The 13964-nt window shown below is 61.1% G+C and overlaps 1 protein-coding gene across 1 annotated transcript; it reads left to right on the top strand.

Moving 5' to 3' along the window:
- Nucleotides 1-1885: 1885 nt before the first annotated feature.
- On the top strand, nt 1886-12410 carry COL6A1 (collagen type VI alpha 1 chain). The gene is made up of 35 exons (XM_049785491.1): nt 1886-1967; nt 2204-2333; nt 2877-3077; nt 3342-3501; nt 3653-3781; nt 3877-3897; nt 4034-4054; nt 4520-4564; nt 4712-4765; nt 4999-5043; nt 5115-5141; nt 5376-5402; nt 5494-5538; nt 5622-5675; nt 5787-5849; nt 6214-6276; nt 6391-6444; nt 6522-6557; nt 6631-6693; nt 6940-7002; nt 7859-7921; nt 8093-8155; nt 8275-8325; nt 8454-8489; nt 9059-9121; nt 9210-9275; nt 9388-9423; nt 9938-9974; nt 10061-10069; nt 10164-10297; nt 10385-10494; nt 10573-10756; nt 11037-11217; nt 11327-11356; nt 11442-12410. The coding sequence occupies exons 1-35, from the start codon at nt 1886-1888 to the stop codon at nt 12068-12070; spliced, it is 3075 nt and encodes a 1024-aa protein (XP_049641448.1). The 3' UTR covers nt 12071-12410.
- The last annotated feature ends 1554 nt before the right edge of the window (nt 12411-13964 follow it).

The raw sequence follows: 13964 nt of genomic DNA on the forward strand, positions 1-13964 counted from the left end.
GGGTCTGCCAAGGGGGCTGCAGCTCCACCAAAGGCTGGTTCACACGAAGGTGTTTGCAGAACCTTCTCGCAGGGCCGCCACACAGAACCTTGTGCGTTCATTCTCCAGCCTCTCGGGCGATGGGCTCAGCCCCTCTGGGTGGTGCAGGGTCTCCTGTGCACACGCACCGTCACCAGCACACAAATCACACACAGTCATGCAGATTCACACAGACACAGTAAGACACACAAACCACACAAAGACACAACACAGACACAATAGCACACAAACCGCAGACACAAAATAGACACGCGGACCACACAGACACCAAATAGACAGAAACCATGCACAGACACAATAACAGACACAACAACGCAGACATGAACTACACACACAGACACAATAAAAAAGACACGAACCACAGGCACAAAATAGACACGCGAACCACATACAGACACAGTAACGCAGACGTAGCATGTGGGCCCATGGACATGTGCACAGTCTCACCCGGATACAAACACAGATGCACAATCACACGGGCACGTGCACACAGACCCAAATCATATAGGCACACTCGTACAGACGTATCACAGACACATTCCACATATGCTCACACACGCCACACACAGACACCTGGAGACGCACAAGGCACAAAGATACGCTTGTAAACAATCCCATTCCCCAGGCACATTCTTATAAGCAGACACATTTCCCAGAGACACAATCCACAGACATAACTGCAGAAACATTTCCCCGTAAACACACAGACACACAAGAGAGAATCACACATGTGTACACACAGACATATCACACAGACACACGACACATGCACACTCACAGACAGACTCACACACACAGACTCACACACACACATGTGCTGCTCCTGAACCAGCACTGCCCTGAGTCAGGCTGTCAGCTCAGGGCCCTTCCCTGCCAGGGGGTCCCACCCAGGCTCCGAGGCCCCACGGGCAGCAACTCCCAGGCCCGGGGCCCCTGCAGCACCCTCCTTGGTCCAGACTTTCAAACTCAATTGACCTGGGGGCCGCAGGAGCCAAAGTCGGGGTGATCCTTGAGTGCAAAGTCATTAGTAAGCCTTGAATATTGGGGGGTGTGACCCAAACAACTAAAACAAAACAAAAAAAGATTCCTCTAAGGCCACAAAATGTTGTACGGAGGGCCGTTTGTGGCCTGCAGGCCACGAGTTTGAGACCCCTGGTCCAGAGGGTGCAGGGCTGGTCATGGGTAGGAGAGTGGGCAGAGCTGACCCAGGGCTTCTGGCAGCCCCACCCCCCAAACTCGCCAGCCCCACCGCTGGACGCTCCATCAGTGCTGCTCCGTGGGGCCATAGAAGCAGCTTCTGGAGCTGGCGCAGGGTGGGCTCTGACACAGACAAGGGCCCCAGGCTCGCCATGCCCACCTGGACCCCGACCAGCTGTGTCAACTGGGCCCTGACAAGGCCCTTCTGTCTCCAAGGGTCAGCCTGAAGGGCAATAGGGGTCAGAGCTGGGCCCTGTGGGGCTCCAGAGGGGTTCATGGTATGTTTTTGGGACCCACCTCACCACAGACTGGCACACCTTCTGGAACCTTCTGGGGCAGGGGTGGGTGGCCTCAGGGAGGGGGACCTCATGTTCAGATGCAGGTCTGTGCGCACACAAGTGCCCTGCACGTGAACTCACGTGCCTGGTGAGAAGGGGGTGCGTCTACCGGAGCCCCATCCCTGCTGGGAACTCAGACCCCCGAAGCCAAGGCCCAGGACGCAGCTGAGCCTCCCTGGGGTGGGGTGGAGTGGGGAGCCTGTCCAGGCTGCTCCACCCCCTGCCCGCTCCTCCTTCTCCTGCTGCTCCTCCTCCTGCTGCCGGCCCGCTCAGCTTCTCTGAGCAGACGAGACGGGACTCGGCCAGCCGACATGGGGCCAGTCCACACGCTGCTGCTGCTGCTGGCCGGCTGGGCCTCGGCGCAGGACAGGCCCAAGACCGTGGCCTTCCAGGGTAAGTACAGGTCCCGGGGGACCCCTGCCCTGCCGTCTCTCAGCTCCTCTGTTTTCGGCGGAGGAGTGCCGGGGGACGCAGGGTGCTGGCTCTGCTGCTCGTGCTTCTCCTGCGAGCACTTTGGGGATGCTGCGTGCTGGGACCCTTCGCACGCCACACCCCTGGTTTGGCTGTGTGGGCCCCACCTGGGACCCTGCATCTGAGTTCGAAGGGACCGTGACACTGGCCCTCTGCAGACTGCCCCGTGGACCTGTTCTTCGTGCTGGACACGTCCGAGAGTGTGGCCTTGAGACTGAAACCCTACGGGGCCCTCGTGGACAAGGTCAAGGACTTCACCAAGCGCTTCGTGGACAACCTGAGGGACAGGTGGGGCTGGTGGGGAGCACTCAGGGTCCCCCAAACCTCACGGTCCTGGAGCTGGCCTGAGGCCATGGGTCCCCCAGTCCCACGGCCCTTGGGAGGGCAGGGTGTCCACACCTCATCCCTGCATCCCAGGTGATGATGTGCCCGCTGGCCTGAGTTCCTTTGTGGTCTCACCTGGATGGGTGTGGCCACAGCCAGCAGCCCCTTGGCACAAACTCTGTGCCTCAGTTTCCCCGTCCAGTTAGCTCCAGCCCAGGGATGTTTGTCACTCCACGGACTGCAGCAATGTTGGGGACCAGGCCAGGGGGCTCGGGGGACAGTAGTGGCTGAAGTACTTCAGCTCTCCTCCTCTTCCCTCACCCTGTCCATTCTTCCGTTCCCCTCCCTCTGCCCTGACTCCCTGGATCAGATCCCACAGTGTACCCCCAGGTACCTAGAGACAGGACTACTCCACCCTGTGTCCCATCCTTTGGTGCACATGATGCCTCCCCAGGGTGTGGGCTATGGGCTGGCCGGGGGCCTCACCCCCTTGCACTGTGGCTGCAGATACTACCGGTGCGACCGTAATCTGGTGTGGAATGCGGGGGCCCTGCACTACAGTGATGAGGTGGAGTTGGTCCAGGCCCTCAGCCCCATGCCGCACAGCCGTGACCAGCTCAAGAGCAGCGTGGACGCCATCAAGTACTTTGGCAAAGGCACCTACACAGACTGTGCCATCAAGAAGGGGCTGGAGGAGCTGCTGGTCGGGTGAGTACTGAGCCCTGGGGCTCACTGTTTGCTCCAGGAAGATGGGTGCTGCCTGTTGGCAGTGGAGTCCCTATGTCAGACACAGAGACACAGACATGGAGAGACATGGGGACAGAGACACAGAGACAGACATAGACACTGGGTCAGAGAACAGAGGTAGAGACATGGGGACAGAGACAGGCGTGAAGACATCCAGAGCCTGGAGTTGTGGCCAAGGGCCAGGGCCAGGAGCACTGTGGGTCAAGCCCAGCGCTGTGTGTCCAGGGGCTCCCACCTGAAGGAGAACAAGTACCTGATCGTGGTGACGGATGGGCACCCGCTGGAGGGCTACAAGGAGCCGTGTGGGGGCCTGGAGGATGCGGTGAATGAGGCCAAGCACTTGGGTGTCAAGGTCTTCTCCGTGGCCATCACACCAGATCACCTGGTAGGCCCTGGGAGACCCACTGCCTGGGGAGACCCAACACCGGGGGGACCCAGCACCTGGGAGACCCAATATCCTGGGGACACCCACCACTTGGGAGACCCACTACCTGCCCTGCTCACGGCCCCTCCCTCCCTCCCTCCCTCCCTCCCAGGAGCCCCGGCTCAGCATCATCGCCAGCGACCACACCTACCGGCGCAACTTCACCGCAGCCGACTGGAGCCAGAGCCGTGATGCCGAGGAGGTCATCAGCCAGACCATCAGCACCATCACCGACATGATTGTGAGTGCCCTTGGCCCCTGGGTCACCCCAGACCCCCAGACACCCCCCAGGCTCTCCGGCCCCACCATGGCTAATCCCCTTTTCCTCCTTTCCAGAAAGACAACGTGGAGCAAGTGGTGAGACTTGGTCTACTGTGCACCTGCCTCCCTGCACCCTTCCCCCTGCACCCTCTTCCCCAGCTTGTCTCCCCAAGTCCCTCAGGGGGGCTGTGGGTGCTGCCTTTGCTCATGGCCTGTCCTCTCTCCTCCACAGTGTTGCTCCTACGAGTGCCAGGTAAGAGCCCACCCGGGCCACTCTTCCCTGCCCACTGACTGCCCCCCTAAACCCCACTGCAAAATCACCCCCCCAACCCCATGCCATATCTCCAACCCCAGGTGAATGATTCCCAGAAGAACCAGGGTCGTACATGAAATAATCCAAACTAAGATGAGGGTGAAACACATATAGTCTGGCAGTCTTCTACCTCGTATCTCCACCAAGCTGCCTGCCAGAACTGCCATTTTTTATTGGCAAGAGACCACTTCCAGATGGGACATTAAGGACAGAGTCAGGGCAGATAGCTCAGGCTATCCTGAGCCAGTCCCACCCAGGCTTACAAGGAAGACCATCTCTGTTTTGGGATAAATCCAAGTTGTAAACAAACACACAAAGGAACCAGGGATGCTCTTTCTTTGAGGTAAAATAAGGTATAACCTAACACCCCACTCCTCTGCTGACTGACTGTCCCCTCTCTTGCAGCCTGCCAGAGGACCCCTCGGGCCACAGGGTGACCCCGGCTATGAGGTGAGTTTGACTCAACAAGAAGGTGTTTTTTCAGGGGCAGCCCCAGGGCCTGGAGTTGCAGCAGAGGCTGCCTAGAGCTGAGCTCCTGCCCACTGCCTCCAGGGGCTTCGAGGCCTCTCACCACCCTGACCCCACCTCCTGTTCCAGGGCGAGCGAGGAAAGCCAGGGCTCCCTGGAGAGAAAGGAGAAGCCGGAGACCCCGTGAGTAGGGGTGCCTGACGGGTTGGGGAAGGGGGTCCAGAGAATCGAGAACTTCAAAGATCCTGGCTGTGCCGCTGCCCCTTGTGAAGTCACACACCTGGCCTCAGAGGACAAAGCCCTGTCAGCATTGAGATCCTGGAGGCCACTAACCTGAGCCTCTCCGTCTAGCACCTTCCACCCAGGCCCAGCCAGCTAGGCCGTGATTGACCAGCCTAACTCCTGCTCTGTTCCAGGGGCGGCCCGGAGACCTCGGACCCGTCGGCTACCAGGGGATGAAGGTACGTGTCCATGTCCCTGCGTCCTTCCTGCCCGGGTCACAGCTGGACCTGACACCTGCCTCTGTCCGTAGGGAGAGAAGGGCACCCGCGGGGAGAAGGTGAGCGAGAAACCACCAGCATCTGCATCTGCCGTGGGAATGTGCCCCAGTGTGCCCACGACTGCTCAACGGCCACTGCAGGGCAGCCCAGCTCCTCAGACCCCGACCACCGGAATCGCCGGAGGCTGAGCCTGGCCTTGACCTTGTCACAGGACTGGAGGGTGCTGGGAGCAGGTGGGATTTCGGGGGCTGCAATGACAGGCATCCAGTAATTCTCCTTTCGCCTGTCCACAGGGCTCCCGGGGACCCAAGGGCTACAAGGTGAGTGTAGTGAGTGCCTGGGAGTGGCTGACCTGTGACCCCTACCTCTAACCCTGACCTCTAACCTCTGACCTCCTGCCATGTGCCACAGGGCGAGAAGGGCAAGCGTGGCGTGGATGGCTTGGATGGCATGAAGGTAAGTCCCTGGCATAGCAGGGGCACCTGTAAGGGTGGATCAGAGGCCCCAAATCTGGACCTGGATTCCCTTCTGCCCTGCAGGGAGAGACGGGCTACCCTGGCCTGCCTGGCTGCAAAGGCTCCCCCGGATTCGATGTAAGTTACCTCTGACCTCCACCTGGGGGTGCTGAGTGGGTGTGGCCCCAGCAACCTCTGCCGGGCACATGCCAAGCAGGGTGGACCCCCACTGACCTCTGCTCCTCCTAGGGTCTTCAAGGCCCCCAAGGGCCCAAGGGCGATGCCGGTGCCTTCGGACAGAAAGGTCACAAGGTCAGTGCGAGGTCATAAGGTCCGTGTGGGACACAGTGGGCAGGTGCAGGACCAGTGGGAAATGGGGCGAGGGAAAACATTGGGGAAACAAGGGGACATGAAGGACCATGGGGTTGTGACTTTGGGGTCTGCTTCACAGTGGGCCACAGGGGACCACAGGTCACCCCTGCGGGCCAGAGGGTGCCAGACCAGGCCCGACCCCGAGGGTGGTGGGGTGGGCCTTGCTAACAGCCCGGTGGCGGGTCTGCACCCCAGGTGGGGGCTGGTGCCCAGCATGGGTGGGGCCATGCTGAGCTGGGGTCCCAAGAACCCTGGGTTTCCTGCCGCTGACTCCGACCCATCTCTGGTCCTTTGGGCTTTGCAGGGTGAACCTGGAGCCGATGGGGCACCTGGAAGGCCGGGGAGCATGGGTGCCCCTGGGGATGAGGTGAGTAGGGAACCAGGGTCTGGGCATCAAGGTGCCTCCACGGATGGGGACAGGGTGAGCAGGAGTCAGGGCCTTTGGGGGCCCTGCCTGCCACTCACATCCTGCTCTTCCCAGGGTCAGCCTGGCCAGCCAGGGCCCCCTGGAGAGAAGGGCGAGGCTGGAGACGAGGTAAGCCACTGCCTGTGGACCCCTGCCCCGTTCCACCACAGACTCCCCCAGATTCACCCATCTCTTCCTTCCCCCAGGGCAACCCAGGCCCAGATGGAGCCCCTGGAGACAGGGTGAGTGGTGTGAGTCGGTGTGGGCAGGCTGGCGGGATCCCCTGACGTCGGCCTCACCCTCTTTTCCCCACAGGGTGGCCCTGGGGAACCAGGCCCCCAGGGCACTCCTGGCGTTCGGGGCCCCAGAGGAGACCCGGTGAGTCACCCCAGCAGCAGGGTTCGGGGTCACCTGGGGTGGGTCATGGGGGCCGTGCTAGGCCCAGAGAGGAGTTCCCTGTGCCTGGGCACTTGGTGGTGTCTGGGACTCCGAAGACTTCTTACCCTGTTCTAGAACGCCATGGCCGGGGGCCAGGAGTGTAGACCTGGGTGTCCACAGGTCCTGGGCCTGAGTACTAACCCGCCCCCCCCCCCCCCGAATCAATTCCCTTCTGCCTCTCCTCAGGGTGAAGCTGGACCCCCAGGGGACCAGGGCAGAGAAGGCCCTGTGGGTGTCCCCGGAGACCCGGTAAGGCCCAGCCATGATGGGGATTGGACTGGTGTGTGTGTGTGTGTGTGTGTGTGTGTGTGTGTGTGTGTGTCTGTGTGTCTGTGTGGAGGGGTCAAGTCCAGCTCAGAACAGATGGGTCCAGGGTGGCTGGGAGAGGTCACAGGCCACATCCTGCTCTGGAGCCCCCAGGAGGCCTCAGGCCTCCTTCACCCTCCTCTCCCCAGGGCCCGACCAGCCACAGATTCCTTGTGAGCCCTGGTGTGGAGCGGGGGGTCAGAGGATTCCTCAGACGCCAGGGCTCTGCCCACAGAAACTGACAGCCTCAATTCACAGAGGAGGGCGTTTGAAGGGGTGTGCACTCGTGTGCACATGTTTATGGTCAAACCTCGTGTACACACATGTATACACATGTGTACATGTGTGAGGCCTATGTGTTCATGTGTGAAGCATTTGGGTGTGATGTGGCTACGTGCATTTATGGTGGTCACGCTCGTCTGATATTTGCCTATGCAGTGTGGTATGTATTGTAGATATACTGTGTTTTCGGTGCATTCACATGTATACATGTGCGCTCATGTATGCCCATATGTGTGTGTGTTCATGTGTATGGACATGTGTTTTCGAGTGGGGTGTTGTGTGGGGCATGCTCATGTGGGGGTGCATAGCTAGCAGATTTGTGTGTGGACTTGTGTGTTCGTTTGTGTGTCTGGCATGCCCTGTCCGAGTGTGTGCAAGTGTGTTCGTGCATGTGCATGCCGTGGTGTGTGTGTGTGTGTGTGTGTGTGTGTGTGTGTGTGTGTTGGGTCATGGCCGGAAGTGGTGGCCCAGGGCCCACTTCCTCTTCCCTTGATCAAGCCTGTGTCTGTTTCTGCAGGGTGAGGCGGGTCCCATCGGACCCAAAGGTTACCGAGGCGACGAGGGGCCCCCTGGGACTGAGGTGAGTCCCTCCTTCAAGGAGTCACTCAGGTGGGAGCTCGGCTGGGCCAGAGACTCCTTGCGATCCTCTTGGCCCACCTGGCTCCGGCTGCCCCCATTTCCAAAGTCCAGGCAGAAACCGGCTGGACACCGGCCGCCCGCTGACTTCCTGCTCACACCCTTCTCTCCGCAGGGTCCCAAAGGTGCCCCAGGACCCGCTGGACCCCCTGGAGACCCTGGTCTGATGGGTGAGAGGGTGAGTGAGGTCTGGCCCTGATCTCCGGGAGCTGCTCCTGCCCCCGTCCCTCCCTTGGGGATCGATGCTCCCCGGTCATCCCTGTCTGAGCACCCAGTGACGGACCATCCCACCCCCAGGGCGAAGACGGCCCCCCCGGAAATGGCACTGAAGGCTTCCCTGGATTCCCAGTGAGTGCCCTTGGCTCCTCCCCTGCCCGCCAGCACTCGGGCAGTAGGTTGGACCCAGAACCTCTGGCCGGCCCGGGTACAAGGCTGGACCCCCCAGAGCCCGATGACTGTCCCGTCTTCTCTTGCAGGGGTATCCAGGCAACAGGGGCCCACCCGGCGTAAATGTGAGTGACACCCCACGGCGTTCGTCCACACCTCTGCACACTCGCTGCATACACACGCATACACACACGTGCACATACAACATGATTTTTGCAGATGCACGAATATATTCGTTTCTGTGCCTGCCAATGTGTGCGTTCACGGGCACGTGTTCTCACACCTGCACATTCACAAGTATGCGAAGACACAACCATGTCACACACACATCAACACACGTGCCTGCATCACATGTACACCGGCACACATGTTCAGAATCCACACATACACACACAGTCACACGTATGTACTTCTCGACCACACTTCCGTGTGGGAGCCGGAAGGTCGTACGGAAGTCTCACGCACACCGCACACCGTACAGCCCCTCTCCCTGACACACAGACACTCCCTCCACACACGGCAGACCGGCCCCTCGCCCCCTCCTTCCTGCCAACGGGCTGCCCTGAGGAGAATGACAGGCAGGTCACTGGTGCCCAGGGAACCTCTGCACAAGGACCTGCAGGCAGCACTGACTAGCTCTGCTCTGCTCGGGCACAGCCCGTCTCAGAGATCACAGCCTGTCCTTCACTTGCAGGGCACCAAGGGCTATCCGGGTCTCAAGGGCGACGAGGGAGAAGCCGGGGACCCTGGAGAGGATGTGAGTGTCCAGCCCTGGGGGTTGGAGGGGTGCGGGTGTGAGGAGCAGGAAGAGGTGGGGGAGATGGTAACGACGCTGTTTTCCCCAGAACACTCTCCCCCCGCCATCCGGCAGCAAAGGCGCTAAGGGGTACCGGGGCCCTGAAGGCCCCCAGGTGAGTGTGGCTGCAGGGAGCAGGGGCCAGGCTGGCATCTGGGGGGCTGAAGCCAAGGGCGGGGGAGGGCATCGTGGGGGTCGTGATGCTGTGTTCTCACCCGCTCCCACAGGGACCCCCAGGACACACAGGACCACCAGGGCCAGATGTAAGTGGGGTGTCGGGGCTGCCGCTGTGGCCTCAAGTCCAGTGAGGGAGAGCAGGCAATGGGGTCGGGCCAAATACACGGAGCACCAGGGATCAGAGCCCCCTTGGTCAGGGGGCTGGGGGGCTGGGGGAGGTGACAGGACAGGGGGAGGGCATAGAGCAGGGGTCTTCAAACTACGGCCCGCAGGCCACCTATTGTATTTATTCCCATTTTGTTTCTTCACTTCTAAATAAGATACATGCAGTGTGCATAGAAATTTGTTCCTAATTTTTGTTTTTACTATAATCTGGCCCTCCAACAGTCTGAAGGACAGTGAACTGGCCCCCTGTTTAAAAAGTTTGAGGACCCCTGGCGTAGAGGGAGGAGGCACAGTTGCTGTGCCAGGGAGGGGACCGAGGCCGGGGAAAGAGGTGGGTAGAGGACCTGGGGGAGAGTCCGAGCCAGAGAGACTCAAGGGCCTGGAGTAGTGGTGGGGAGGGGAGGGACGGGTCAACTCAGCTTCATGTCCCTGCAGGAATGTGAGATCCTGGACATCATCATGAAGATGTGCTGTAAGTAACCCCTTTCCCTCCCTCTGGCCTGCGGGGCGGCGGGCGGGTCTGGCAGGCCGGGCTCTCACCCGCGCCCTCTCTTGCAGCCTGCTGTGGTGAGTATCTCCCGCGTCCTGTGCCTGGATCAGCCCCCAGGACACGCAGACTGGGCCCGTCTGTCTCCAGTAACTTGGCGGGCTCGGTGTGCAGAGTGCAGGTGCGGCCCCATCGATGTCCTCTTCGTGGTGGACAGCTCCGAGAGCATCGGCCTGCACAACTTCGAGATCGCCAAGGACTTTGTCATTAAGGTCATCGATCGGCTGGCCAGGGATGAGCTGGTAGAGGTGAGGAGGGCCTGGTCCGGTCCCTGCAGGAGCCCTGCGGCCAAGGAGTGAAGGGGCAGAGGCCCCTGACCCATTCCTGCCCCACAGTTCGACCCCAAGAAGTCGGTGGTGGGCGTGGTCCAGTACAGCCACAACCAGATGCAGGAGCACGTGGACCTCCGCAGCCCTGGCATCCGCAACATCCAGGAGCTGAAGGAGTGAGTGACGAGTGGCCCCGACCCCTGACCCCATCCTCTGACCCCGCCGACCTCTGACCCTGCCGCTTGCCCCCGTAGGGCCATCAAGAAGCTGCGGTGGATGGCAGGGGGCACTTTCACAGGCGAGGCGCTGCAGTACACACGGGAGCAGCTGCTGCCCCCAACCCCTAACAAGCAGATCGCCCTGGTCATCACCGATGGCCGCTCAGACACCGAGAGGGACCCCACCCCCCTCAATGTGCTCTGCGGCCCCAACGTCCAGGTGGGCCCTGCACCCCACACCTGCTCCCTGATCCTGCACCTGACCTGAGTCCTGACTTGAAACCCCAATCTGAACCCTGGCTCGAACCCTGACCCTGAACCCAAACCCTGCTTTCCTGCCCGGCACCACAATTTGCACCCTGACCTCTCACCCTGAGCCCTAACCCTGTATCCTCACCCGAACCTCGATCCTAAACCCTGACCCTGCTCCCCCATCACCGTACTCACCCCTGCCCACCCAGCCCACGGCCACCACGCCATCCTCCCGTCCCGTCCTGCAGGTGGTCTCCGTGGGCATCAAGGACCTGTTTGGCGCGGGGGCAAGCTCGGACCAGCTCAACGCCATCTCATGCCAAGGTCTGGGGCCACAGAACAGGCCGGGCCTGTCGCTGGTGAAGGAAAACTATGCCGAACTGCTGGATGAGACTTTCCTGAAGCAGGTCGCCAGCCACATCTGTGCAGGTACCTCAGGCCCACTGAGTGGGCCGTGGGATCAGGCTCCTGTCTGGCTTCAGATCTGGTCCCCCGCTCATGGCTCTCTCTCTCTTGCTCTCTTTCTCCCCTTCCTCAGACAAGAAGTGCCCGGATTACACCTGCCCAAGTGAGTGAGGACAAGGGAGAGGCCGGGAGGGCCGGGGCATGGGGCGAGGTCAGGGAAAGCATCATCGACTGGCCTGTCCCCACAGTCACCTTCGCGGGCCCCACGGACATCGCCATCCTGCTGGACAGCTCGGCCAGCGTGGGCAGCCACAACTTCCTCACCACCAAGCAGTTCGCACAGCGCCTGGCCCAGCGCTTCCTGATGGCGCGGGGCAGCGGGCCGAACCCCGAGCCGGTCGTGCGAGTGGCCGTGGCCCAGTACAGCGGCTCCGGGCAGCAGCGGCCTGGCGCAGGGGCGCTTCAGCTGCAGCAGAACCTCACGGTGCTTGAGGGAGCCCTGGAGCGCCTGTACTACCTCAACGACGCCACCGACGTGGCCGATGCCCTGGCCTTCGCCACGCGCTTCTTCCGCCGGGCCTCCGCCTCCGAGACCCGCAAGCGCCTCCTGATCTTCTCCGACGGCCACTCGCAGGGCGCCACGGAGGAGGCGCTGCGCAAGGCGGCGCAGGAGGCACTGGGCGCCGGCCTGGAGGTCTTCGTGGTGGCCGTGGGCCGCCAGGTGAACGAGGCCCACTTGCGTGCCCTGGTCTCAGGTGCGTCGGGCGAGTACAGCGTGGCCTATGGTGAGCGCCACCTGTTCCGCGTGCCCAGCTACCAGGCCCTGCTGCGGGGCGTCTTCTACCAGACCGTGTCCCGGAGGGTGGCACTCGGCTAGAGCCTCCCGCCCAACCGCCCCTCGACCCTGATGTGATGTCCAGTCAGGGACTGGACCTGAGGGCCACCTACGTGTGTCCTGCACTCGCACCCTGCCCCAGCCTCACACCAAAGCTCGAAACACCTCTCTAGCGGGACCTCGCCTGCCTCATGTCTCACGTGCTGCACAAGGCAGGGCCGCCCGGCCGACTCCCCACCCACAAAGGTGCTAAACACTCGGGGAGAGGGGCTTTCTGTCGCCCCCAGAGACCTCCAGGACACCTGGTGTCTGGGGCCTTCACTCCTGGTTTCTTCCCCTTCCGTGTGTGTCATCCCACATTTCCAAATAAAGTTCCTCCCTCCACCTCTCTCTTTCCCCGAGCTACTGCCCCCTGTCCCCCAGACCCTGGAACCAGAGCCTGGGAGGCCAGGATCAGGAGTGCTCCCACGGAGATGGGAGGTGGAGGGATGGAGTGGGGTAGAGGGAATGGAGGGGTGCAGGCCTTTGTGCAGGGCCCTACTCTCTGCTGTCATCTATGTCCCCATTCTAGGACTTCCCACAGACACATGTACCACCCACGGTGCCCCACCCACTTCCCCACTTGGAGCCAGAACTGTGAGGAGACTCCCCCCTCCCAGGCCCACTGTGAAGAGGCAGCAGAGGGAGAGGCTGCAGTCCCTACACCCAGGGGCTCCTCCCACCCTCCTGTACCACCCCGGGGCACATCATGGAGCCCCTCTACAGGGCAGCCCTGCTGGGGCCTCCTGGCCTGAGTGGCTGCAGTTTCAAGGCCCAACCAGGCAAGGATGTTGGTACCCACTGGGCCTGTTTCTCTGGGACTAGGAAAGCCCAGTGTCCAGGCTCCCAGTCCCTGCGCACCCTGGAAGCTCCCCAGGAACGCTGACCTGCATTGCAGACGAGTTCCCAGTTTGGGCTCCCACCAAGCCACCCAGGGTGCCCATGGGGGCAGACTTTCCCTTTCGGACATCCATCCATTCAGCTGTGCTTCTGTCTGCAGCCTGGGCCACTCAGGACCCTCAGCAGAGAGTGGACCCAGGAAGGGAAGAGGCGCAGGAGGAGGGTGGGCACAGCCTCTGCCACCGTCTCCTGTCAGTCTGCCACAGCCCCTGGCACAGTCTCATCATAGTCCCTGGCACAGTCCCTCCCAGCCCCCATCAGTCCCTGTCACAATCCCTGTCGGCCCCTTCCCAATCTCTGTCATAGCCCCTCCCAGCTTCTCACGACCCCTCCTAGGCCCTCACAGCCAAAGGTCAGGGGCTAGAGCAACAGCAAAGCGGTAGGGCATTTGCCTTGTACACAGATGACCCAGGATGGACCCGGGTTTGGTCCCTACATCCCCTACGGTACCCCAAGCTTGCCAGGAGCTAGGTCAAGGTCAAAGACCAAAGGCCAAGGAGAAGCTTTATGGCCTTTTCCTTCTCTGGCTCGGACCTTGGTATGGTGGAGAGATACATGCAGCTGGGCCTTGTCTTGAGCAGCAGACCTGGGCCCACAGAGGCTCTGCGCACCTTGACGGATGCTGGGATTCCCACATGCTGGGAGAGCGACGCACGGTGGCCGTTCCCTCGCTGTGTGATGGCGCACTTGGTTTTCTCACTTGGTGTGGCACTTCCTGCTCTCTGACAGAAACGTGCTCCTTCCTGGCTCCTCAGTGCTCAGTCTGGCACTTCCTGACTCCAGTGTCACAAAGACTCTCCTGCAGTCACATTGTTGTAGCATGGCACTGATGTCACCTGCGGTCCTTAGGACATATCGGGAGCCACCATCTGTGTCTTCGTAGTGCTAAATGCCTGTCCACCATCAATGCCTCTTCTGAAAATATGCGTGTCTGACCTTTCCCACTTGACATACAAGTTTTACACACACACACACACACACACACACACACACACAC

The sequence above is a fragment of the Suncus etruscus genome, chromosome 13 (assembly GCF_024139225.1).
Source record: "Suncus etruscus isolate mSunEtr1 chromosome 13, mSunEtr1.pri.cur, whole genome shotgun sequence".
In the NCBI taxonomy this organism is placed as follows: Eukaryota; Metazoa; Chordata; class Mammalia; order Eulipotyphla; family Soricidae; genus Suncus; species Suncus etruscus.

Bases quoted from the DNA above. Each gene is read 5' to 3' on its own strand.
- COL6A1 (XM_049785491.1), top strand. From the start codon at position 1,886: ATGGGGCCAGTCCACACGCTGCTGCTGCTGCTGGCCGGCTGGGCCTCG. The intron at 9,424-9,937 runs GTAAGTGGGGTG...ATGTCCCTGCAG, and splicing joins CAGGACCACCAGGGCCAGAT to GAATGTGAGATCCTGGACAT. The intron at 10,757-11,036 runs GTGGGCCCTGCA...CCCGTCCTGCAG, and splicing joins TCTGCGGCCCCAACGTCCAG to GTGGTCTCCGTGGGCATCAA.